Source organism: Impatiens glandulifera, chromosome 2 (assembly GCF_907164915.1).
Source record: "Impatiens glandulifera chromosome 2, dImpGla2.1, whole genome shotgun sequence".
Taxonomy (NCBI): Eukaryota; Viridiplantae; Streptophyta; class Magnoliopsida; order Ericales; family Balsaminaceae; genus Impatiens; species Impatiens glandulifera.
The window spans coordinates 43,939,827-43,964,351 of record NC_061863.1 but is presented as its reverse complement, the minus strand read 5'-3'; the positions used below and the strand labels follow the sequence as shown (position 1 = coordinate 43,964,351).

Here is a 24,525-nt window from a genome sequence, read left to right as displayed (position 1 = left end):
CACAGTCCACCTGTTTTTTGTCCGCTTGTTGTTTCATGCGATTTTAGGCTCTTTGAAGATGAAATTTCAGCAGCTTAAAGGCTTTTTCCTTAGTAGATAGGCTACGATCAACTGCTTCTACTTTTGAATCCCCAACCAAATAAGGATAATGGATTGATGAAGGTTGACTATATACAATCTCATACGGTGATGATAAAGCCGCCGAATAAAAGTTGGTATTATACCACCATTCTGCTAAAGAAAGCCAATTTACCCATGACTTAGGCTTTGGCCAGCCATACAACGTAAATATGTTTCTAAACTCCGGTTGACTATCTCAGTTTGACCATCAGTTTGTGGATGATATGCCGATGACATGGCTTGTTGAATGCCCTGCAACTTATATAATTCTCTTTATAATGCACTTACAAAGATCTTGTCTCTATCACTAATAATAATTAAGGGCATACCATGGAACTTAAAAATATTGTCAAGGAATACCTGAGCAATTGTACTTGCTGAATATGGATGTCAAAGACTGATAAAATGCGCCATCTTCAAAATTCTGTCTACTACCACTAAAATTGCTGAGTACCCATTAAATTTAGGCAACCCCTCAATGAAATTCATAGATATGTTGCTCTAGATTGACTTAGGAATAGACAAAGGTTGCAGCAAACCTTTGTAACCTTGAGTTTCTCATTTTTGTTGTTGGCAAACATCACAATTTCTTACGAATTCTCGAACATCCCGTTCCAATCCTCGCCAATGATAAGCTTGTCGAATTTTTTGATAGGTGACCATCACCCCTGAATGTCCGCCTACAGTTGAGTTGTGCATTATAGAAATTACATAGTTTCTCAACCATTGGTCATCACCTACTACAATCCTTCTTTTCTTCCTCAGTTGTTGATTAATAAAAGTGAAACCTGTCACCCCTGAAGCATCTCTTTCTAACGTGAGTATAATCTTTTTTAAAGTTTCATCATTCTTCTATGATTGTACGATTCTTTTCATTAAGACTGATGAAAATTTAGAAATAACAGAATATGATCCTTCCGACAAAATTCTGAATAAAGCGTTTGTTGTCAGGTTCTCCTTACCCTTCTTGTAACAGAAAATTCAAACCCCACCAGCTTGTATAATCACTTCTCTTGGATTGGATGTTTTATCTTCTATTCTAGCAAATGTTTAAGTGTCATGGTCTGTCTTAATCACAAATGGTTTGAATTGTAAGTAGTTTCTCCACTTTTTAATGGCATGTAGTACAACTAACATTTCTCGTTCATATGCTGATAGAGCTTGTAGTTTTGGCCTCAAACCTTTGCTGATGAATGCAATCGGATGTCCTTGTTGTGTCAAAACTTTCCCCATTCCTGTCATACTTGCATCTGTTTCAATCACAAGATGTTCAAAATTTGGTAGTTTAAGTATTGGAGGTCTGGTCATCACCTCCTTGAGTCTTTCAAAAGCAATTGTAGCTGCATCATTCCATTCAAACTTTCCATTTTTTAACAGTTTTGTCAATGGCCCCACAATTGACCCATAATCTCTAATAAACCGTCGGTAGTATCCTGTCAATCCCAAAAATCCTCTTAACTGTTTCAAATTATTTGGTTCTGGCCATTCCTTGATAGTTGTAATTTTGGACATATCTACTACTACTACTCTTTGCGATATCACATGCCCCAGGTAATCAATTTTCAGACAAACGAAAGCGCATTTTGAATACTTAAGCACTAGCTGATGTTGTCTTAGTTGACCAAAAACCAATCTTAGATGTTTGATATGATTATTCTAGCTTTTACTATAGATAAGAATGTCATCAAAAAATACTAACACAAACTTTCTAAGATAAGGTTTAAAAATATCGTTCATCATCCTCTGAAATGTCGATGGGGCATTGGTTAGCCCAAAATGGATCACCATAAACTCATAATTCCCTTCATGCATTTTGAAAGTTGTTTTACAATTATCCTCTTCATTCATCTGTACTTGATGATAGCCTGAACGCAAATCAAGTTTAGAAAAAATAGAGCTACCATACAGCTCATCCATTAACTCTTCAATCAAAGGAATATGAAACTTATGTTTAATGGTCTCTTCATTCAGCTTTCTATAGTCAATGCATAATCTCCAGTTTTGATCCTTCTTTATAACAAGCATGACTAGTGATGAAAAAGGATTGTAACTCTGTCTGATTATTCCCGCATCGAGCATTTCCTTCACCATGTTTTCCATTTCATCCTTCTGTAAAACCAGATACCGATAAGCCCTCAAGATTAATGCATTTGCTCTTTCTTTAAACGTATCTAATGATCATAACTTCTAATTGGAGGTAACTTTATCGGCTCCTGAAATAAGTCTTCAAATTCCTTTAACAGATTCTTTAGTTGGTCCTCCACATCTTTCTCAGGTAAGGAAGCTATGATGAAGTATAATTATGTTGTACTGATCTCTTCCTCTTGATAGTAAGAATTGCTACTTCAGCTCCCTTTTAACTTTCTTTTTTCAGCATGCTACCATCTAACAGTTCCACCTTCCTTGTAGTGTCACCCTTTAATTTTACCACTTTCCCAAACACTTAAAACTCATTAACAATTCTCTGAAGTTCCAACTTATACCATTAAGAGTTGATAACCATTCCACTCCAAGAATGATATCATATTTTTGGAATTGATAACACTATGACATTTATAACGAACTCAGCTCCTTGAGAAGACCATTTAAGACCAACGCATTCACTATTAATCATTAACCAAAGTCCACTTTCCACTATTACCATTAGTTGTTCAGTAGCAGGTTTTACAAGCTCATTATTACGATGTACCTGAGGGTTCACAAAATTATGAGTGCTACCCGAATCTATCAGCATATACACAATGTTTTTTCCCACCGTACCCTTAATCTTCATTGTTTCAAAGTTCTGACATCGATCCTTCTATGTTAAACAAATGTGTTTCTCTTGGAATTTCTTCATTTCCATATTCATCTACCTCCTCCAATTGTACCTCCCTTCACGTACATCAATATTCATTATAATCGGGCCAGTTTTACACTTGTGTCCATACTCCCATTTTTTCTTCGCAATTAAAACATTGATTCCTCTTTCTTCGTTCATCAATAGTTTTCTGGTCCAAATTAGTCCTTCTATGATTCTAACTGATTGCTACGGGTTTATGAATTTCACTACTACTGCTCAAAGTACCAGAATATTGCGTACCTGGTTTAAGGGAGACTCCACTATTGTTATTCCTATTGCCAAATGCAGGTTTCCTCGATGTAGGCCTTATTAGATAAGTAGCATCTTCGCGCCAATGATTCAAAGAATGCCTCTTGTAATTTCTGATTAGTCCTTTCCTGTAGCTTGGCCATGCCCATAGCTTCCAATAAAGAATTTGGTTTCTGAATTCTAATAGGATTAGGTATTTCTTCTCTTAAACTATTCAGGTAGCCTTTAATGGAATATTTTTCAGTTAGATGAAGGAGTTTATAGATCACATCCAGATAACTCTTATCATACTTCTTCACTGTTGTTGTTTGCTTGAGATTCTTCCATTCGACTAAAGGATCATCGAATTCACTTGGACCAAACTCTTTTAGGACCATCTTCTTAACTCTGTCCAAGGCATAGCTCGTCCAGGTAGTCGGTGTTATAGATGCGAGCTAAACCAGCAGCGAGCTCATCCATACAGGTATGCACATGCATACTCTAGTTTGGACTCTTCTAACGTTCGATTCACCTGGAAAAACATCTATACTCCATAGATCCAGTCATCTACCTCATCACCATTAAACTTTGGGAAATCCATCTTCGAAAGTCTCGTCGGCAGTTGGTACATATGATCCCAATAGTCCCGATCACTATTTCGATTTCTTGCTTCCTCAGCTCGCTTGCGATCGGGAAAATTGTCGCCTCGGAAGTCTCTTTCCTCTGCACCTCCTAGTTCACGGTTATTGCTACCTGATGCTAGAGTTAAACGTCTAATTGTCACATCCATGGAAGTCATCAGTGCTTCAATCCGATTGAAGTGAGCATCCTGCGCGACAATCATTGTCGTGTGGCTGACTACGACTTCGAATTTCATTCAATTTCGTTTTCATACGTGTTTCCACCATTATGCCAAGAAAGGTGCTCGGATACTAGTGATAAGCTATGAATTATGATTCAGTAATGGTTAGATCTAAGGCGGGATAGTGCCTTAGTAAGAGGTTGAGATTGGATAGGATTAGAAGAGATAAAAATAGAATTGTGATTACAGATTCTGCAATCAGATAGATTGGATTAGAATTGTAGAGGATAATAGGAATTGAGGAGAGAGTTATGACTAACCTTAGATTGAAATATTGGTTGAATGCCTTCCATTCTCAGATTGCTACATTCTCTTAATCATTCAAATGTTGTAACTTTTTTCCCTCCAAGTTTTCCCACCAAAACCAATTATAACTGTCCAACCCAACTTCTTTCCCTCCAAAACCAATTACAGTTGTCTAACCCAACTTCTTTTTCCACCTTTTATTTAACTACTAAAATATAAAAGATTTACTATTAAAACAACTTATTTGTAAAATAACTATCGACGATTATACTCGTTAACTTATTCTAGGGCTTACAACCCTAATTCTCAATTCTTTTCGTAAAAGGTGGCTTCTACGATCTCCTTCTTTGAGTTAAATCCATTTTATAGCTGAACGTTATAATTTTTTTATCACTTAAACAATTTATTATATTGAGATTCTCTAGAATAATTAAGTATCTTAGTAAAACAAAAATTAACATTATTTTTCATAAAACTACCAATATAATTAAAACACATGTATAAGAATATTCATTTATGATTGATTTTAAAAAAATATCTAAGAGAAAATTGTATTTTCATGTGTGCATATTAATATTAGAAATATATAAATTGAATTGATATATAGATGATTTATTTTGGATGAATAAGTTTATTACTCATGTATTTCATGTATATGGTTGTTAACTATTTATTATTTTGATCAATAATTTTAGTCCTTCCTTACAAAAAATTGTAGTATAGATTAACCAATAATAATATATAGGATAAGGCTTAAAGAGAGAAGAAAAAACCCATATGTAAATTGTATTATAACGTTTTTTTTTGAAAAATGTTTATTTATAATAATAAAAAAATTATAAGTAATTCAAATAAAATAGTACAAAACATAATATTAAAAATAAAAGGATAATACGTAGTCCAACCAATTATATATCTTAGTTCGTAATATAATATTACTTCTAACAGCTAAGGAATTGATCAAATATAAATTCTGATAATTGTGGTGGTGGTCACATTTAAAAAAAAAAATCATATTTAATTTTGGCATAAGAATAACAACATAATTAACTACCCATAATTGTCAATGATGCAAACTTTAATTTTAGATGGCCGGTTCTTTTCATGGGTACTTTGTCAACTTCTTGCTTCAATTAAAAGCATTTTTTTATTTTCCTTTTTTTTCTAAGAAAATCAGTAATGAACATGCAATTTCCTTTGCAAGTACAATAAAAGTGAATGAATTAAACACATTAAAAATAGGAGATGAAATTAGTTTGTTGGTGAATTTTTGAATTGTTTGATCCATTTTTATTTTCAATTAAATTTCATTCTTCATCCATGATCTCGATTTCGTATTGATGTCACTCCAATTTAAAGCGTTTTTATTGTGAATCAAACTTATAATAATATATTTTGTATTTAGTTATATTCATCCTAATTTTGTGGTCTCATCATTTTAAATTTTGAACATAAAAATGCAATGTTGCTTGCTTTTGTTATTAACCCATAATCTCTGACTAACACCATTTTTTTTTTCAAAAACAATGATTTTATTATACCAGGTTCACCATCTCCTAACCATCACTCTTTTGAATAATTCAAAACATATATTTTTTTTTAATTTAAAATTTTAATATGATACCCAACGGTCGTGAGCCTTATTTAAACTTAAAACGTTTTTAGTGAAAATTTATCATTTAAGATTTATTTAAAAAAGAGATAATAGTAATCCAAAAATATATATAATAAGAGATAATAAAATCACCATTCATTCAAACAAGGTTAAGAACCATGCAATACAACTTTGTACAATTCATGAAAATGTGACAAGAAAAAACATAGTTCAAATTTAATAAAAAAGCAAACAAACAATCACAAATGGGCTTATGATAATGGGCCATTTTAGTTTTCTTTTTCCTCCTTGGGCTTTATCTTGGGCTCAAGACAAGACTGGATCATAGGAATCCAAACTGGTGTTCTCTTCTTATACAAACTATAAGCCTCAGCCCTATGCTCTTGCTTCACCATCCTATCTTCCACAAGCATTGTCACATAAGCCAAGCAAAGGCTGTTCAATATCGGCCCAATAAAGGCCTTCAATCCAAAGCCCAGGCCCACTGCGAAAAGGGCCAGTCCATACCACCAAATCTGCTCTCCCAAATAGTTAGGGTGCCTAGAGTATCCCCATAGACCCTTGTCAAGAACCGGCACCACCGGTTTTCCTTCATTTTTCAGGCTCCTATTTTTTGCCATAAATTGGTGTAACTCAGTGTCAGCAACATAAGCCATGACAATGCCAAAGATACAAATGGTTACAGCTGCAAAATCCCAGAGATTCAACGGTTTGTCGATCGAGTGAACCACATACAATGGCATGCACGTTCCCAATAAAAGTACCTATGAACCGGGACGAAACCAGAAATTAAAATTAAGGGTGGCTTGAAAATAACAATATGAGGAAAAATTTAGGTTGCTTAAACTTTGAGAGAATTAAACTCGTGTTAGAATATCCACCATTTATCTTAAAAACCACTATACTACTAGTCTATTATAAGTTTTAAAAAGTTTGAATACATAACAAAATTTATTAGGTAATACAATATACTTTTGTTTGGTCAAGCCCAATATAGTCCTAGATCCACCCCTTACTTATCTATGAATATGATCCCCAATTTGAAACAAACATGGATTAAAATTAAGTTTAAGACCAAAACAAACACTAGACTTAATTGTGTTTTGAGTGTGTATGTTTGGTGACATTTTTAAACACTCGTGTTTGTTTTTGTACTGTTTTTATATTAATTTTGTCGTTAGGTTTAAATGACTCTTATTTATATCATATTATCATACATACCTGTTGGGAAACATAAATAGAGAAGAATGAAGCCCACCACCAAGATGAGCCATATTGGTGGCCCATATCAGTGAACCTCCAATCTTCCCTCGCGCCTAACTGTTCGCTTGATTTTCGAAGGTAGTTATGAAGAATCCTAATAGACCATATCCATGTCAACACGGTTACAACCCTCGATCTCAAGAGGTTGTAACTTCCCATTCCGAGTGGGTGAGTTGCATAGTAGTGTGAAAGCAACACTGGTATGATGGACCAATACAAGCTTATCATCTGCATGCATTGACAAAAGTAACATCATAAATTCCAATTTAAGGAATTATTATATATAAAATAAATAAGCAAATAAAAACAACTTGTTACCGAATGGTTTGATCTCACGAGACCAATAATCCAGAATAAAATATCCACATTGAAAAAGAAAATGAGATTGGTTAAGAGAACAGGATGATCGACACACCAACTCCAAAATGGAGAAAGGGAACCGTCACCGGCTAAAGTGGCAGCATTGTGATGGCGAAGGAATGAGAGGTAGAATAGAATGGAAGGAAATAGAACAAGAATGGATACAATCGCGTTCTTCATGTTTTCGTCGCTAATGTTTGGCTTCAATATTGTACTAGGGATGAACCCTTTTTATATATCATGGAGACTTATAGGGATGATCATATAGAGATTCTATTTTCTAATTATAATGTAAAGTTAGATGGCCAAAAGTATTATAACATTCACAAGGTGGTCCTAATGGCATGATTACATGTAGTTGTAGTTACATGAAAAAAAGTGTTCTATATAATAAATGATAACTTAATTGAATTAAGATGCTTATTGCCATGTTAATTTAGTAAATTCTTAACCTAACAACCATATTATATTGACATATTTTTAAATGACCATTTTTTTGAATGACCAGTTTAATCGATTCAAACTATACACACAAAAAACCGAAGATTTTCAACTAAAGTAGGATTTCTGGGCTGGGGCATGATTAAATTTCCACTTTTGAATAGTTTATTGTAGCTAAAAGGATAGAACCATAGCTATGATTGTGGCCACTTAAAAGTAAACAATAGATTAATTATTGGGTTTAGCGTGGGACTATGTATATGCAGGGATGCAGCTGATGGTATAATTAGAGAAATCATAATTTAGGACTTTCATCATTTTAATCACTTTAATAAAGTCCCCACGCCACATTAAAGATTCATTCTATATTTTATTATCATATTGTTCATGTTGAGTTTGAGTAAGTGGATTGGGTGGGTTAATCGATATTAATCAAAAACTGACTTATTTAATAATTCGATCTAAATCTCTAACTCAAACAGCATGACATGTTTATTTGTAGTTGACCTGAACCTAAGGCTCGACGATTTCTGACCCGACATAAAAACACAACTCAAACTGAAGAAAAAAAAAACATGTTAAGGTCATGTATTTTTGAATTCGGGTCGAAATTAATTAAGTTGACATGTTTAACCTGATTAATAAACATGTTAAAATCGAGTCTATCTTAAACTACTCAAAGTAGATCCGTCGACCCGTTTATTTTCTTTTGTTGTTAAGTTTTCTTTTAAAATTTTATGTAGGCGGATTTATAATTTAGGTTCATTTTTATTTTGTGTTGATGTCATTTTAATCTGAAATAAAGATGTGATATTAATTACATCGGGTTAACGCGGATTGAATTCAAGTTGAGTCGAATCAATCGGATTAATTGGGTTGGCTTCGGGTCAACTACAAATAAATAGGTTAGGTTTCAGGTTAGAGATTTTGACTCGAATTACTAAACAAGTCAGGTTCAAGTTGGTAATCACTCAACTCGCTAACCTCGCTAACCTGACAACCCGAACTCAATCTAAATTGACACCCCTACGGCCCTACCTGAACTTAACCCGATTGACCTGACTTAACTCGAACTCAGCCCGGTGTAAAATCAGTATATTTAATATCACATCTCTTTATTTCATATTAAAATGACATCAACACAAAACAAAAATAGTTAAATCACAAATCCACTTATAAAATTTCTACAAAAGAAAATAAATAAATGCGTAGGAAAGGACAAACACAAAAATCTACGAAAGAAAATTATAAACTGATTGACAATTCTATTTTTGATCATTTTAGGTCGACCTGAATTTAATATGTTTATTAATCAGATTAAACGAATCTACCTGATTTTGACCCGAACCCAAAAAAACATGAATCTGACATGATTTTTTTCGTATTCTATTCGTGTTTTTATATTGATGAAATTAACTGCCATAAATTAAACTATCAATTTTGCTCCAAATTAGTGAAAATATCATACAAAAAAACAAAGTTACTTGATAAAAAAAAAATATATCAAATTAAAGTAAAAAGCCCAAAGGAATTTAAGATTTATTTTTTATTTGAGAGGTAAATTATCACCATCTGTCCATCTCACAATCATAAATAACCAATTTCAATTTAAGACAATCATAAACAGAAATTGAAACAATTTTTAAACTTGAAGAACATAAATCTATAATGGTAAGAATTTACCTAAAATCTTTAAACTTTAGAATAGGATATATTAATTAGTTGAATATAAAAGTGAAAATTAGCTTGATTTAAAAGTAATCATTGCGAATCAATTTCCCCCCAAAAGAATGTAGGCTGGTATTATTATAAATATCTCATGCGCCGTTAAATATGGCACCCACTTTATTCTAAGAGAAAGAAAAAAATAAAAGGTATAATGGAATCCTATTTTTCCTTGAATAATCAAAGGATAAATTTTTAATATAAGATGTTATTATCGAACTATAACACTTGCCAAATTCATTTGAGAACCAAACTTCAAGAATCTTATCATTAGATCGATCACAATTCACAACACTTATAATTGAAAAAATCGAAATTCCAAGTAAATCAAACATAACTTGTTACCACTCTCACATTCTTTCTTCTCTATACATTATAGATTGTTCATGAAAACTCAAAATGTTAAAACGACCTATACATAGAGTATCAGCGTTTGAATCTTTTCGGGTTCAAAAAGTCCTTGATTCTTACAACTCCGGAACAAATTGCTTATGAATGGATAAAAAATGGCAAAACAATACTTTACCTGCAGGACAGTTTTAGATTAAAGAGTAGATTTTTAAGAAAATCTGGTGCTGTTCATTCTTCCCCACCATTTCCTTTTAGTCTTATCAGAACCACTTCCTTCATCATTTCCAATCTTCTGTAGAATTACTTTAGTTTCCCTTAATCTTGTCCCATAATCCTTCTTCCAAGATTCAAACATCTGTTTTAATCGTCTAAGCTCAAGATCCGGGTCTAATTCAGCCTGAACCTGAGCCTGACCCGACTTAACCTCCACCAAGAACTTGGCATCATCACCAAACACCTGTTTCCTCTGTTCAAATTCTTCTGAAAGTCGGCTTACAACCATCAATCCAGCCGAGCTTGTTGGTCTAGTTCCTCCATTGCTTTGCAGGCCATTTAAATTGCTGCCAGTTTCCCAAGTGTCGTCGGTTTGGTTAACCGATGCGTCTGAGTTTCTCCCAGACTCGTCCATAGCCAGGCTTTTCTTGGCTATGGATAGGCTCGATTGTAGAGATCTCATTTGCTTCTGCCAGACTTCTTCCATGGATTTCATTTTCAGCTCGTATTCAGACCATCGGTTTTCGTACTGTTGGAGCTGAATGTGGAGCAAGTCGTTCTCTTCTTGCTTATCTCTTAAAGCAGACTCCGCTTTAAGAACCCTACGTTGTAGCTCAGCAAGGACTGACGACTTCACCATCACCTCATCCCATTCATTACCCTGCATGCATGAGAACTCAGACTTAAGAGTGTTTTTGATAAGTGTTGAATGCTAAAGACTGGATATTAAACTTTTAAGTATCGAATTAAGTGTTTTTGAAAAACTTAATAAGCAAGTTAATTTGATTAATTTTGAGGGGTTAAAATTGTTCTTTAGAAGGACTTTATTATATTACTGAGTTAAGTCATCTTTATCGAATTAAGCTAAATTGTTTTACACAATTCTATTAAATAACAGTCAAATGAACTTAATTCAAATAAACACTTTTTATTTAGATTAAGTGATAAGTTATGTTATCAAACCATCTTCCTATCCAAACACAAAGAAAATTGTAAAGACATCGCACAACTGCCTAAACAAGCCGATGCAAGCCCAAGAAAGGAAGATTATCCCATTTGGAAACACTTTCTGGAGCTTGTTCTAGGTCTAGACTAGAAAATGTTGCTAAATTTCATTGGAAACACTTTGTGAAGTATCTCTTCCGGGTGTTGATGTAGATTAGATAATATTATGGAACATAACTTAATTAGACATATGTTCATAAAATTGTTCGACGTTATTCCGTCCAAACACAGACCATACTCATATCCAGTTCCAGAAAGTGTTTCTAAATGGTAACATTCTCTCCTTTTAATGAATGCTTTGAAAAATATCACGAAAGAAGGAAATAGAAAAGGAAATTCTAAAAATACCAGATCTCATAGTGTAAGAAAAACTCGACCTAGAAGTTAAACATGAAAATACCTTTCCAAATTGTAGTAAACCTATGTCTCCGGAGCATCTTCTGACAAGCCAGCCCCTAACAACTGAAAAAAACAACCATATCGAATTCAGGATTATATGCAACTGGAATTACTCTTGTACCCATATACATGCAACACCAATCTTACCAGATTGTATAACAACTGAAGCGTTGTAGACATCGAAAAACCTTTTCTTTCCAAACTTAGCTTTTACATGCTTCTGAATATAAATAGCGGCTCTATGTCTGTGTAGCAAGACTGCGAATTCCTTCCTTGTTTTCTCGCCTCGAACAACTGTGAGAGAATATCAATAATATTTTTACTTCAAAAAAAGAAAATGCTTTACAAAGCTCAAACATCAACATACATGCTTGTAAGGTGGCAATTCCATTCCTCCGCTCCTTAAGATGGTGACGAGCTTGGTGGCCTCTAAAACAACTTTGAATACGTAAGATCCCATGGAGAGTACGGTTTCTTGTATCCTCAAGCGCTCCAATCTGCCCATATCAGATGTTAAAATAAATAATAAGAAATGAGTTGGAAGCCAAATATTACAGAGCTTCATATTATTATTACCTGGCCAGTACGGAAAAATAATTTTGTGTAGCCAACTTGATACATTTCAGGGAGAATATTGAACTGATGAAGGATTGCAACTGACACACTGAGGGGATCTTGTGATGCAACACTCTCCAACAGAAGAAATCCATATCTATTGAACCAAAACAATCAACCAATAAATAAAGATATTGTAGAAATTTCCTGTGTACCAAAATATGTTAACAGATATACCTTCGTGCAAATTTCTGATGAGACATCTTAGTCGGAAAGCCTGATCTGGATATTCGCACGACTTCAAGGACTCCACAACATCTTAATTGTTGCAGTATAAGTTCTTGCTCATACATTCCAGGAGACTGGCAGTTGTTGGGCTTAATACAACGTATAAAATGTGGAGTGGTACTTTCTAGACGTTGCATCAACTTAAACAATTGGCCCTAAAATCGAAACAACAATAAAAATACAATCATGTTCATAAAAAGTTTCCTGCAACTACATGCACACAAAAAACAACTGTAAGGAAAAAGTACCTTAAATTTTGTTGCAACACTTAGCTTTTGGGATTCTGCTCCACCTGATTTATGTAATGCACCAACAACAGGCTTTTCAGACTGAGAAAGCAGATAAGACGCAAATGTTTTTGGCAGATGGTAAGTGCAAGAAGACAAAAGTTGAATGGAATCCACGTTCAATGAATCCCGATTCTTTTCCAGGAATCCAGTTGTTCCATACATAACCTGATATAACACCAAAACAACCATTGAGTGTAAAGTCAGCAGAATACATAAATAATTGATGGCCCATGAGCAAAGTGATTTCAGTTTAAATAGAAGCCCAATAGCTCACTTTCTGGTAGGAATCAATCATTAATGTAAATGACATATAAGGATGCAAATATGTCCAATGCCTCTAATAGAAATGATGCCAATGTTGCAGATTTGTATACATCCATTACTGACCACTACGAGTGGAAGGTCCTCTGCATGTTACAATCAACCCTGCAACACACAATGACTTATCCTTGAAAGGTAACCTTATTTTCCAGAAGAGTTTTATTTATCAATGTACGCTTCAAGGGGATACCATTCAGTTCCCTTGGAAGGAAGTGTGAAAAGCTAAGATCCCTTCAAAGCTTTCGTTCTACGCTTGGGAGGCTTCCGTGGAGAAGTGCTCATTCTCGAAGAACTAAAAAGAAGGGTTTCGCTTTGGCGAATAGAAGTTTGATTACTTAACCACATTTTGTTCCACGGCTCACCTACCTCAGTCATTTGGGGATTCTTTTACTCTTGGAAAAGAGAAAAAAATCAGTTCCAGACTTTTGGGTTCAATTGACAAGTTGGTGTTAGTTGACGTCTATCAACGCCGAATGGAAGAGCATTCCCTAATTTTTGTGGTGGATTATCTGGAAAGAGTGCCAGAAAAGGACATTTTGTTGAAAACGGGTGGGGTAGAGAGGATCAATGACTTCTTTCTCCACACTTTGGCATCAATTAAGAAAAGAGCAATATGCACTGGATGGAATTTGTTTGATTTGATCGGATTCTAACCATTTTGTATCTGTTTTTCTTCTTACTTTGTTATTTTTTCTTTTTGAGAAAATTCTTAGTTTGTGTTTCACTTTTATTGTTCAAATGTGAATGCAATCACAACTTTTTAATGCTATAAAAGTTGTCATTCTTAAAAGAAAATGTAAAATAGAAAAATCTTCCTTTCAAATAACTGAATTCAAAAGAAAATTCATTGTTGATGATCTAAGACCATACATATTAAATTTTTATTTATTTGACTCTCATCATGTGGTGGACGATTTGGAAAGAAAGATACATAAGACTTTGATGAGAAAAACTACAACTATGATAAACTCAAAGGATTCATGATGCATGCGTTTGCTTCAATCCAGAAAAGGGAGATTTGTACGAGAGAATGCTTTTGATCTTATTGGCATCTAGCGTTCTGTTTTCTTTTTGTTGTTAATTTTTTGCTTTCATCCCCATCTCTCTGTTAGATTACTCCTTTATTTGTAATGTTTGAACGCAATTTTTGCTCCTTTTTCTAATGAAAAGTTGATCCTTTTCAAAAAGAGAAATGTTTATTTATGAGTAGAGAAGTCAATCGAAAAATCATAGTTATACTTAACAATAAAACACTTTGAAAAGCCCATATATGGCGAAGGTCTTTTGTTTCCCTTGGAAAAAGGAGTATCACTCCTATAAATAACAAGAACTGGATGTTAAATAAAAGGTAAAATCCACACATATTGATATGTATGTTCCATAAAAAGAAAATAAAAATAAAAATCTTAATTAAATGTTTCCAATTCACCAGTCTTATTTATTTCAAAGGAATTAGTAAAAGATAAATATAAACCAAACTATAATTTTAGAGTTTTCAATTCTTACTTGTTATTTCTGAGTTTCTTTCTAAATCCTTGAAATACTTACAAATAAAAGTTTCAGTTAGTCAAATAATATGACTAAATTACTAGTAAAAATAAAAGGAATAATAAGTGAAAGAGAGTTTTGGTGAAGATTATACCTCCCCAGCATAATGACAAACTGTGAAAGCTTTACCCCGCTCTCCTCTAAAACATGAATTAGAATTCAAGTGCTGCTTAAGCTTGTTGGCAAATGTTAAGTCTGTACCGTTTGGAAAGGTGGATTCCTCATCTAACAGAGAAAATAATCCCAGTGGCTTCTGCATTAAGGAAAAGAAAGGAACGAATCATGAAGGACCAGACAATACTCCAATACACATTTCAATGTCTACAATGTAGAGGAAAAACACATGCTAAAGTATCTAGGAAAACAGAACTAGGAGTTCAGATATTTTCAACATGAACATTAAGTGAAGGCACTCAAACGCAATCTGACTAACTTAAATAAACGTCTTCAAGCAATGTTATCAATCAGGACCATTTTGTCAACAAATTCACTACATGCATACCTTTTCAAAAAGGTTCAGACAATCTTTGTTGTCCTCGACCTCCACTTTCGTCCAATCAATACCATCTTGGATGTATTCCTGAGAACACTCAAAATTCAACTAGTCAAAGAAAATCCACATATAAGGTAACTTATTTTGTTTTAAGACTAGGACTTTTTTCCAGGAGAAGGTTAGCACAACATTCTACCACCACCAATCTCTTAAATTCAAGACTCTTACCACAGAAGGTAACTTAACATTTCCCTCTCGAAACAATCATCAATAATTGCCCATTATACACGAGAAAATAATTAAGGTTACGGGGAATCCAAATTTTGTTAAATCATTTAAGTTTACAAGTGCATCTTAGACACTAACTAATATTTGCCTCCAATAATAACAGTAAGTTTGCTTAGATAAAGAAGATGATAAGTTATAAAGTTATATCTGAAACCCATACCAATATAGAAGGACATCATAGTATTCATATTCCTAATTCTCTATCGATTTTGAAGTGGCCATTGGGCATTGGATAATATATCATTATATTTCCATATATGAGCTACATGAAATGAAGATTCAAAATTTACCTCTTGTTCTAACTTAAACAGGTGCCTGTTGAAATGTTGTTGAAGCCTCTCATTCGCATAGTTGATGCAAAATTGCTCGAAACTATTCCTCTGAAAGACGAGGACAAGGAGTAAAGAGTTTTACCTGGAAAGAAAATCTAGCCAAACATGTGCACATTGAAATCAGTTATAGGAACCTACAGTAAATGATTCAAAGCCGTATATGTCCAGAATGCTGATGGATCTTCCTGTGCGGCGTTTGCCTACAGCAAGAGACTTGTTAATTTGTTCAACTAGCCAGTCAAACAAACAAGAATATATTGATTTTGCCAGGGCATCTCTTGTATCAACTGCCTGGAAAACAGAATGTAAAATTTTATGTTTCTCATACGGGAAAACAGTACACTGAAAATGATAACTAATGCCTAATACATTTTCTGAAATGTCACTGAAAATGAAGGTGTAAAAACTGGATTTTCCGGAATATCAAAAGAAAACAACCTAACCACCAATAAGATTCAACTCTCTTGTGGATCTAATCCATTGGAAGAATTGAAGAAGAAATGGTGGATGGTAATCTAGAATCTAATGATACTCTAAAAGGTGTCGGTTCGGGGATGACACTATTATCACCAACTGGGACATCACCTGTATTAACATAATACATAAATGAACCTTTTTACCTTCAGCTTCTCGAGTAAATTGCAACCTTATATCAAAATTCAAAACATTGAGAAGAAGAAAAACCAAATAGCCAAAGAGATCCGCTAAATCAAGATCATTTAATCCAACTTTAAGACAGTCTATGGAAAATTTTAATACAAAGCTTCTCCAGAGTGCAGATAATAAATCATACTTGTGGTAGAGTGAGTTTCTGAACAATAGTGTCATTCCTGACATGCATTTTTCGAGTTGACAAAGCAAGCTTCAGTTGCGGAAGAGTGCATCCTATCAGTTCAGCAACTGTGATAAGGCCTGCAAAATGGATGTTATAAATTTATGAGAAATCATACTAGATAAAGTAGAAAACAAACAGAAAATGCATCAATCTCTTTAACCTAAATAGGACTGATAATAAAATCACTTCTAGAATATTTCTAATAAGTTATAGTAAGAACAAGCAAGAAATAGTATTTTCAGATCAATTCCTCAGCACCAAAATAATTGTTTTGTTCCTGGTGTTTAAAAAAACATTTTCAAAGGATACAGAAACATTTTCTTGAGTTTCTCTACAACTATCATTCCTAATGCTTACTATTGATCTACTCTCACAAAAGAAATGATTGGAGAATTAAGGACCCAATCCCATTTAATTTAAATATGTGGAACCAAGAGGACTATTATTTTATGGAGAGAGTTCTTAAATGACTTCTAAGTTACAAAACTTTCATCACTGGGAATTCAAAGATAGTACAAAACTGGTTTATATCAGTGGCACAAGTTGATTAGATTATCCACCAGCAAGAATCATACAAGCCCCGCATCAAGAAGAAGTCGTGTGCATACAATTCCCAGAAAGGTGTATTTTAGTCCAACCCCCAATATTCAATAATGCAGTAATATCTATTTCTATATTACAAAAACAGCACTCAACAAAATTTCCTACCAAATGTCTATGACGCATAAGTCAGTAGATAGATGGGCAATAAGATGGTACTGGTCAAATAAAGAAGCTTAAATAATCCCCGTAACCATCCAATCATGCATGTAACTTAATAAAGATGAGAAAACTGGAAGTGTAGAAGAATAACAGATCAGATATCAAAGACTAGTCAACACACTAACAGTAAAATATAATCAGAATACTCTACATATTTGAGATGTTCTTTTAGGGTGCTAATACCTTCATCTTCTACGGGTTCAACATGATTTTCATTGTCAATCACAGAGAAGGAAATGTTTCCTAGCCATAGTACTGCAGAAATCATTGCAAACACATTTTCTTGATCCTCCTTGCTAACATGAACAACATCCAGAGCTTCCTGAAAGATGAAATATCATAACTTGATTCTGCATGTAAATCTCTATTGGATAGTTATCAGACACTTTTGAAGAAGTTAAGTCAGTATACTTGGTGATTTTTAAATAAATAAACAAATTACCAGCACAATCTGAAACTGTTCAGCATCATCCACTCCAGAAATCAAGTAACAATCACTTTGCCTCAAATACTTGTATTCGTGGGTACTTTTCAGGTTCAATTTTTCTGTGAAATGCAGCAATTAGAAAAATGAATTACCACCATGCACATTAATATGACATATGAACTTAAAAGAGTAATAAATACTAGGTGAGTCAAAGGGATAGGCAGGTATATGGAACTTCAAATAAGAAAAAGCAAATGGCAACTTCAAATATAAGGTTACAACTTTTGACAGTTTATTACTCACTGTCCCATTTTATGTAACCCTGAACTCCAAAACCATGTCCCGAATTATTTGATCTCTTGGGTCAAATCATTTACTATTTAATAACACAATCCCCAAATGACCCTCATCTACTTTTCAATAAAAATCAATATTCTCTCAATTCAACCCAAATATCAATAACAACTTTATAATAATTACTTACTATTTCCATCTCTTTACATTATAAGGGAATTTTAGTCACAAATAACTTCACATTTCCCTTTCGTAAAACTCGCCCCAAAACATTAAGGATCACATAAAATGGGACGGAGAAAGGTACTTTTTAAGTTGTATGTTACATTTGTTGGTTGGCATCCTCTATGTGATAATGTTAAAAAATGTTCTATATGTAACCTCATTAGCTAGTTAAGTATTCAAGTAATATCATGTATGGAAATCAATATGTCAAACTCTATACATAAGAAACAGCTTCAATGAACGGCATTAGCACAAGGATATTACTGATTTTACTCTAGAACTACAACCATACTTGAGCTCATTGTGTGACAGAATCTAACTGATCAAGAGACATGAGCAAGCTCATTAAGTTGAGTCAGCATAGTTAATGAACTTTCACAATTGAGGTATTCAAATTTTGTAGACATAATCGAAAACAGTAATAACTAAAGAATCTAAGGACCAAAATTTAAAAATAGGCTATGTACTGGATTAAGACTACCTCGGAGAGCAGGTGAAGCTCCTGAACAAAGCTGATAAAAAATGTGATATGACCTTTCCCCCTCTGTACACTGGACAACTCTAGACTGTTCCATGAACAAGTGTATTAGTAAGCTATGGAGGAATTTAAACCAGCATCATCAAAATAGAAAAGTGAAAGTACAACATACCTTCTCTAGCAAGACTGTATAGAATTCAGAGACATCCCACCAAGAAAAACACACAATAATGTTACTGACAGCCAGATTCACTAAAGGAATATGAAATGATTTTTTTACAATCAACAGTTCATCTATCTTACAAGTTTGAATATTGGCGCCTGATATTTTCCCTGTTTCACTGAAGTGGATTTCAATCAACTTTCCCTGTGAGACCCTCCCCATGTTAGACAGGTAATATGAAATTTGTGTGCAAGTTTTCAGTGCAATGAACTGATAAATTCTGATAAGCAACTTACAAAGCGACTTGAATTGTCATTCCTCAATGTTTTAGCATTTCCAAAGGCCTCCAGGATTGGGTTAGTTTTTAGTATTTCATATTCTATTCCACTACCACCTCCAAGAGCAGCCAGATACTGCATTGCTATCTTTGCTGTCTCAGTCTTTCCAGCACCACTTTCACCACTGACCACAAGTGAAGTATGACCAAGGCATTTCATTAATGCGATTCAAACAATATTTGTCCTCCATTCATTGAACAGGCAATTTTAACTCCGATCCATTTAACTCTTCTAATCAATCAAAATATTAATACTGATTTTACTTGCACAAACATGTCAACTAAGTACACACCTATGTCTTGGAACACTTGAAAAAAAACACTCAAGGATTTTGGTCAAAAATATCATATAATTTAGATGGAGGGAGTAATTTTCAACCACATAAAGTAGCAATCAAGAGGTAGTTTGATGTGGTTTATTTGGATCAAAATCTATCATCAAATCATTCAAGTCCTCGACAAAAATATCATTACTTTATTCTTTATAACATTTTAAAATTTGAAGGATATTTTGGTCATTTGACCAGAATAAACACTTTTTTTTATCAAAACAAGTTTTGAAAAAAAAACAAAAGAAACTGGTCATAAAATAAAAATATATATATCAAACAAGCTCCAAGAGTGTAGCAAATTAAGAAATATTACAGAATAGTAAAGGGATAATGATAATAATAATAATAATAATAATATAATAATAATAAAGTACTTCAAAACGTTATCAATCATCCAAGGGCCATGCCTCCTGATATTAACATTAGGGACTTTTGGGAACAAAGGATCTCGAGATGCTCGAAGGGGTTATTAGAAATAAATGGAAGTGCATCCCACTTATTATGTGGTGGATATTATGGAAAGAACGAAATAGGAAAAAATTTTAAGGAAATAATTTTGGGGCCGATAGGATTAAAGGTTTTCTTCTTCAAACTTTCGCATCAATTAAGAAGAAGGGGATGTGCACCGGATCTCGAGTTTATCGGAATCTAATTTTATTGTATTTTTAGTTTCACTTTCTTCACCCTTTTTTTCTGTAAACTGTTTAGGAACTTTTCTTGCCGATTTCAATAAAAAAAAGTCACTTTTTCAAAATTAAAATTATGTACCTTCGTCTTTATTAAAATAAGCCCCGGCTTTTAAAAATTGAAAATCCAACATTAGCAATTCTCTCATGCCAAATTTACAATGAAAACAAAATGTGACATCGGACTTGATCCAAAGACAGATTAAAGCAGTAAACTTTGTAAAACGTTTCAAGTAAATCATAGTCAAATTGAACATATTAGACCTCGTAAGAGTGAAAAACACGTTTATGTACATTCACCCATGAAGTCGAGAAACATAAGTGAGGATCGATACTGTATAGACAGTACAAAAGTGGAGAAACATAACCAATGTGAAGATTAGAAAGATCTCTTGGAACTACTGCTCTGCCACCATATCAAGTTACCAGACTAATCTAATATCTTAAGTAACAAATATACAAGTTTAGTTGTTTATATAACAAAGAAAATTGATACTTTATAAATTCAATATGTCTTGATGGTTGAGATGTTCGATGAACAAGTCATTTGTTCAAGGCTAAATATAGACATTGTTTGTAATATAATAAGTCTTTCTATCGACAACTCTAATAATACAGACTTTAACATTTAAAAAAAGAATTGAAACTTAAAGTGGTAAAATAATTAGCTAAATGGGATATTGAAATACAAGTAATAACATAATTCTACAAGTAACAAAAAATTATTCATGGACTACAAACAATCATAAATCTCTAGGATTGAATAACACTATAATGCATAAGCTCGTTGATACCAGTGCAAGCAAACACGTGTGCATGCAATCAGAATGGAGGCCAATGACTCCGAAATTATTGGAAGCAGAAAAATGTTTAATATGTTGAGAAGATGAAGAAAGAAAACATATCAGAGAAAGTACAAGTTACTGACCTGATGATGATAGATTGATTCACTTCATCTGTAAATCAGAAAAATAAATGAGTAAGAGATTCAAAGGAATAACTTCAGTTGCAGAGAGACTCAAATTCAATATTCTTCTGCAAACTTAAGTAGAAATCAAAGCACCTCGCTTCATTTCTCTAATGGCAGTATCTGTTATTGCGTACACATGTGGACTATCAACAGACTTTTTTTTGTATGCTTCAATGTAATCATTTCCATACAAAGGGATTTTTTTGAACGGATTAATGGCAACCAAAACTGGCCCTGCTTTTGTCTGGAAAGAATGCAGAGTCAGTAAAGAAGAATGGAAGAATCAGAAACCATGGGATTGAGATCATCAAAATCTCAAAATGAGGATAGAACTCACATAAATAACATCTCTATTGTATCTGTACTGAAGATTGTACAAAACAGAAGGTTCGTGCAAATAACTTAATTGCATGAGATCATCTACACCATCAAGTATGTCAGGATTTGCTGGCAGCAGGGTATCAGGATGCACCTTTAGGACCTAAATTTATTACCTACAGAATTAGCTGAGAAGACGACAAAAAGAAATGATTGCACAAGAAGACAGAGTAAATGATCTTAACTAACCTTTCCATCAGAAAATGATATTACGGATTCAGTCCCTGAGGTTGACTGGATCTTCCCTAGCTCCCAGTTCCCATCAGGAAATTGAAACCAGCATTGAAGCTTCTGATAAATGAGTTTGAATGAGTAAGTATAAAAGAAACAAACCAATAGATGAAATTTATATATCAATCATGTTTATTTTTCTCTTTTGATGGGAAAGGTAAGTTATAGAGGACCAAAATACTCAACTATATGCATTCAGAATCTCTACCACCAGATCATGCAGCTATGGTGAAATTATTATAGCCACAATTTGTTATTTTCATTTGAGGCGCTATTATGTCACCTCCGCATTGATGAATATAAAATAAACCTTCTTGTATCATTTTCTATTTATAGTATTATGTGATTATGGAATTGCGCAGGGGTCAACAAGCATATAAGCAAAATAAGAAATGTGTTAAATCGCGACAGTTTTCCAATCTTTCCATTCCAACAGAAATATCAGTCGAAAATATCCTGATAACATAAGGAGTCTAATATGAGCATTGAAATGGCGATCCATAAAAACAAAATTTCGTCGTTATTTCCGATTAAATCTAAAGGGATAGAATATATAAAAGCAAAGCTGGACTCAGACATAAACCATACATACATTTTTTGGATTATACGTATTTGTGTCACTCCATTTTGATTGACTTGAGGATGGAACTGATGAAGGGGAAGAAATGGTCAAATCCTGATCCTTTTCATCTACAGAAGGTCTCTTATACGGTGAATCGTCATTGTCCTGATCCATGCTGTTATTATTTGACTTTTTCTTCTCCACAACCTGACTAGCCGAACCGCCATTTTCAGATTGACGAGGTTTAGGTAACCCTATATGATGCCTGATATCCACAGGTAATGATTTGATCGACTGAAGATGAGCCTGACTCCTCTGCTTCATTGCCGATAATGTTTTTCTTCGGACACAAACAAATGACCACTAGAGATCAAAAGGCCAACTTTTATTCTTCAAAAAAGTAAAACTCAACTTTATCTAGGACCCTTGATTTATCTCTCAATTTAATGGAGGTAGGGACCCTCACTGATCAGTCACAAACATAAACAACAAAACCCACAATTGAACCGATCTAGATAGAGCCTCTTAAACAGATATCTTCCAACAACAATACTCCAAAAGAAATTAGCTTGACCCAACTCTTAACCAAAACTTTCGCCAGGAAATTTCCTATCTTTTCTAAATTTGAAAACCCAGTAAGGCTGTAAAGCAAATAATTGAAATTTGGGCTCCACTTGAAAATCCGGTAGGCAGAAAAGATGAAATGCAATAAGGCAAATATCGATCTAAAACTGTATAAGGCAATATAAATCAAGATATATCCTTCCGATCTGGTTTGTAACAAGAAGAGAATCAGACGAACACTGTAGGAAGTGAAATTGAGGAAGAGAGATTAAGAAGAGAGAAAACCCATAAGAACAGACGGGCGATGCTGAATTGCTGATGCAGTGCTGTTAAGAAAAGTTAACTTCATCATCAAAAACTCGATCTTCAAAATGGATTCAGAGAAATCAGGAACGAATCCAGCAATTTTGCTTTCCCTTTTACTCTTTCTTAAACTTGTGACTTTTGTTTGCTTTATATGTCGTCGACTCGCGCTCACAACTCACGAACGAATGCCGGTGGCCATATATATTTTTTTTTTTTGATAATTTTTTTTTTTAATATTAATTCTGAACCGGCCATTTTTGTTTTCCCACCAATTAAATAAGGGAACCGGTCAAATTAATTTCTACCACTAACGTCTGCAGCCGTCATCTACTAATGAAAAAGACCATTATACCCTTACAAATCTAATTATGATCACAATTCACATTTAGAGCTTGTTTTATGTTTGGGTTATTTAAAAATTTTACTAATCTTTTTTAGAAATGAAAATATAGGATATTTTAGTTGTTAATGATTTGAATTACTATAATATTTTTTTTATTTAAACTAAATTTTATAAAGTTAAAATAAGAGTGTTTTAATATTTTGTTAATTAATTGAATGACTTGAAAAGTGGAAAAAAAATAAGATGTGATATATGGGTTTTTAGTAAAAAAAATTATTTATGTTGTTTGTTTGAGTTTTTAAAAAAATATTTTTTTTATCATTATTTAAAATTTACATTTTTTTTTCATTTATGAAATTAAAATGATTTTTATATTATAACTAACTAAGGTATATTAAGTGATAAGAACTTAAAATCGCTTTATTGAATAGATAGTTCCACTGCTTAGAGAATAGATTTGATTTTATGTTGGACAGCATAATGTGGGATTTTAGCCATCTTCTTTAGTTTATTTGTTTCATATCTATCCTCAAGTAAGATTTATGTTGTCAAATACTTAATATATATGGTTGTCTTCAATCCACTTCATCAAAAAATAAAAACAAGTCGTCTTTCGTTTTAATATCGGATTAGGTAAGTGGAATAGTGCAACTAAGACGAGAGGGAACAAGCTTTTCATATGAAAGATATTTGACGCGAGTTAGAATGATGCTTTTGAGAATGAATGTCCCGCGTAAGTGGAATAGAATGGTTTTTATAATATAAGCGATTAAGGTATCTTAAAGGGTAAGAATTTAAAACGCATTATTTTGTAGTTAAAGTCTGGATTGTGCAAGATATAAATGAT

The 24,525-nt window shown here is 33.4% G+C and overlaps 2 protein-coding genes across 2 annotated transcripts; both read right to left on the bottom strand.

Annotated features, from left to right (window-relative positions):
* Positions 1 to 6,019: 6,019 nt before the first annotated feature.
* LOC124927050 (uncharacterized protein C594.04c) lies at positions 6,020 to 7,779 on the bottom strand. The gene is made up of 3 exons (XM_047467390.1): positions 7,495 to 7,779; positions 7,135 to 7,404; positions 6,020 to 6,677 (listed from the first exon to the last, which is right to left on the bottom strand). The coding sequence occupies exons 1-3, from the start codon at positions 7,714 to 7,716 to the stop codon at positions 6,183 to 6,185; spliced, it is 987 nt and encodes a 328-aa protein (XP_047323346.1). The 5' UTR covers positions 7,717 to 7,779; the 3' UTR covers positions 6,020 to 6,182.
* Positions 7,780 to 9,980: 2,201 nt separating this feature from the next.
* LOC124926602 (myosin-1-like) lies at positions 9,981 to 23,513 on the bottom strand. The gene is made up of 23 exons (XM_047466853.1): positions 22,496 to 23,513; positions 21,862 to 21,963; positions 21,632 to 21,775; positions 21,388 to 21,538; positions 21,253 to 21,280; positions 19,266 to 19,431; positions 19,110 to 19,173; positions 18,979 to 18,992; positions 18,810 to 18,894; positions 17,825 to 17,928; positions 17,566 to 17,704; positions 16,579 to 16,697; positions 15,924 to 16,076; positions 15,744 to 15,833; positions 15,175 to 15,252; positions 14,767 to 14,925; positions 12,762 to 12,968; positions 12,463 to 12,668; positions 12,247 to 12,382; positions 12,038 to 12,167; positions 11,818 to 11,964; positions 11,672 to 11,733; positions 9,981 to 10,927 (listed from the first exon to the last, which is right to left on the bottom strand). The coding sequence occupies exons 1-23, from the start codon at positions 22,787 to 22,789 to the stop codon at positions 10,262 to 10,264; spliced, it is 3,444 nt and encodes a 1,147-aa protein (XP_047322809.1). The 5' UTR covers positions 22,790 to 23,513; the 3' UTR covers positions 9,981 to 10,261.
* Positions 23,514 to 24,525: the final 1,012 nt, after the last annotated feature.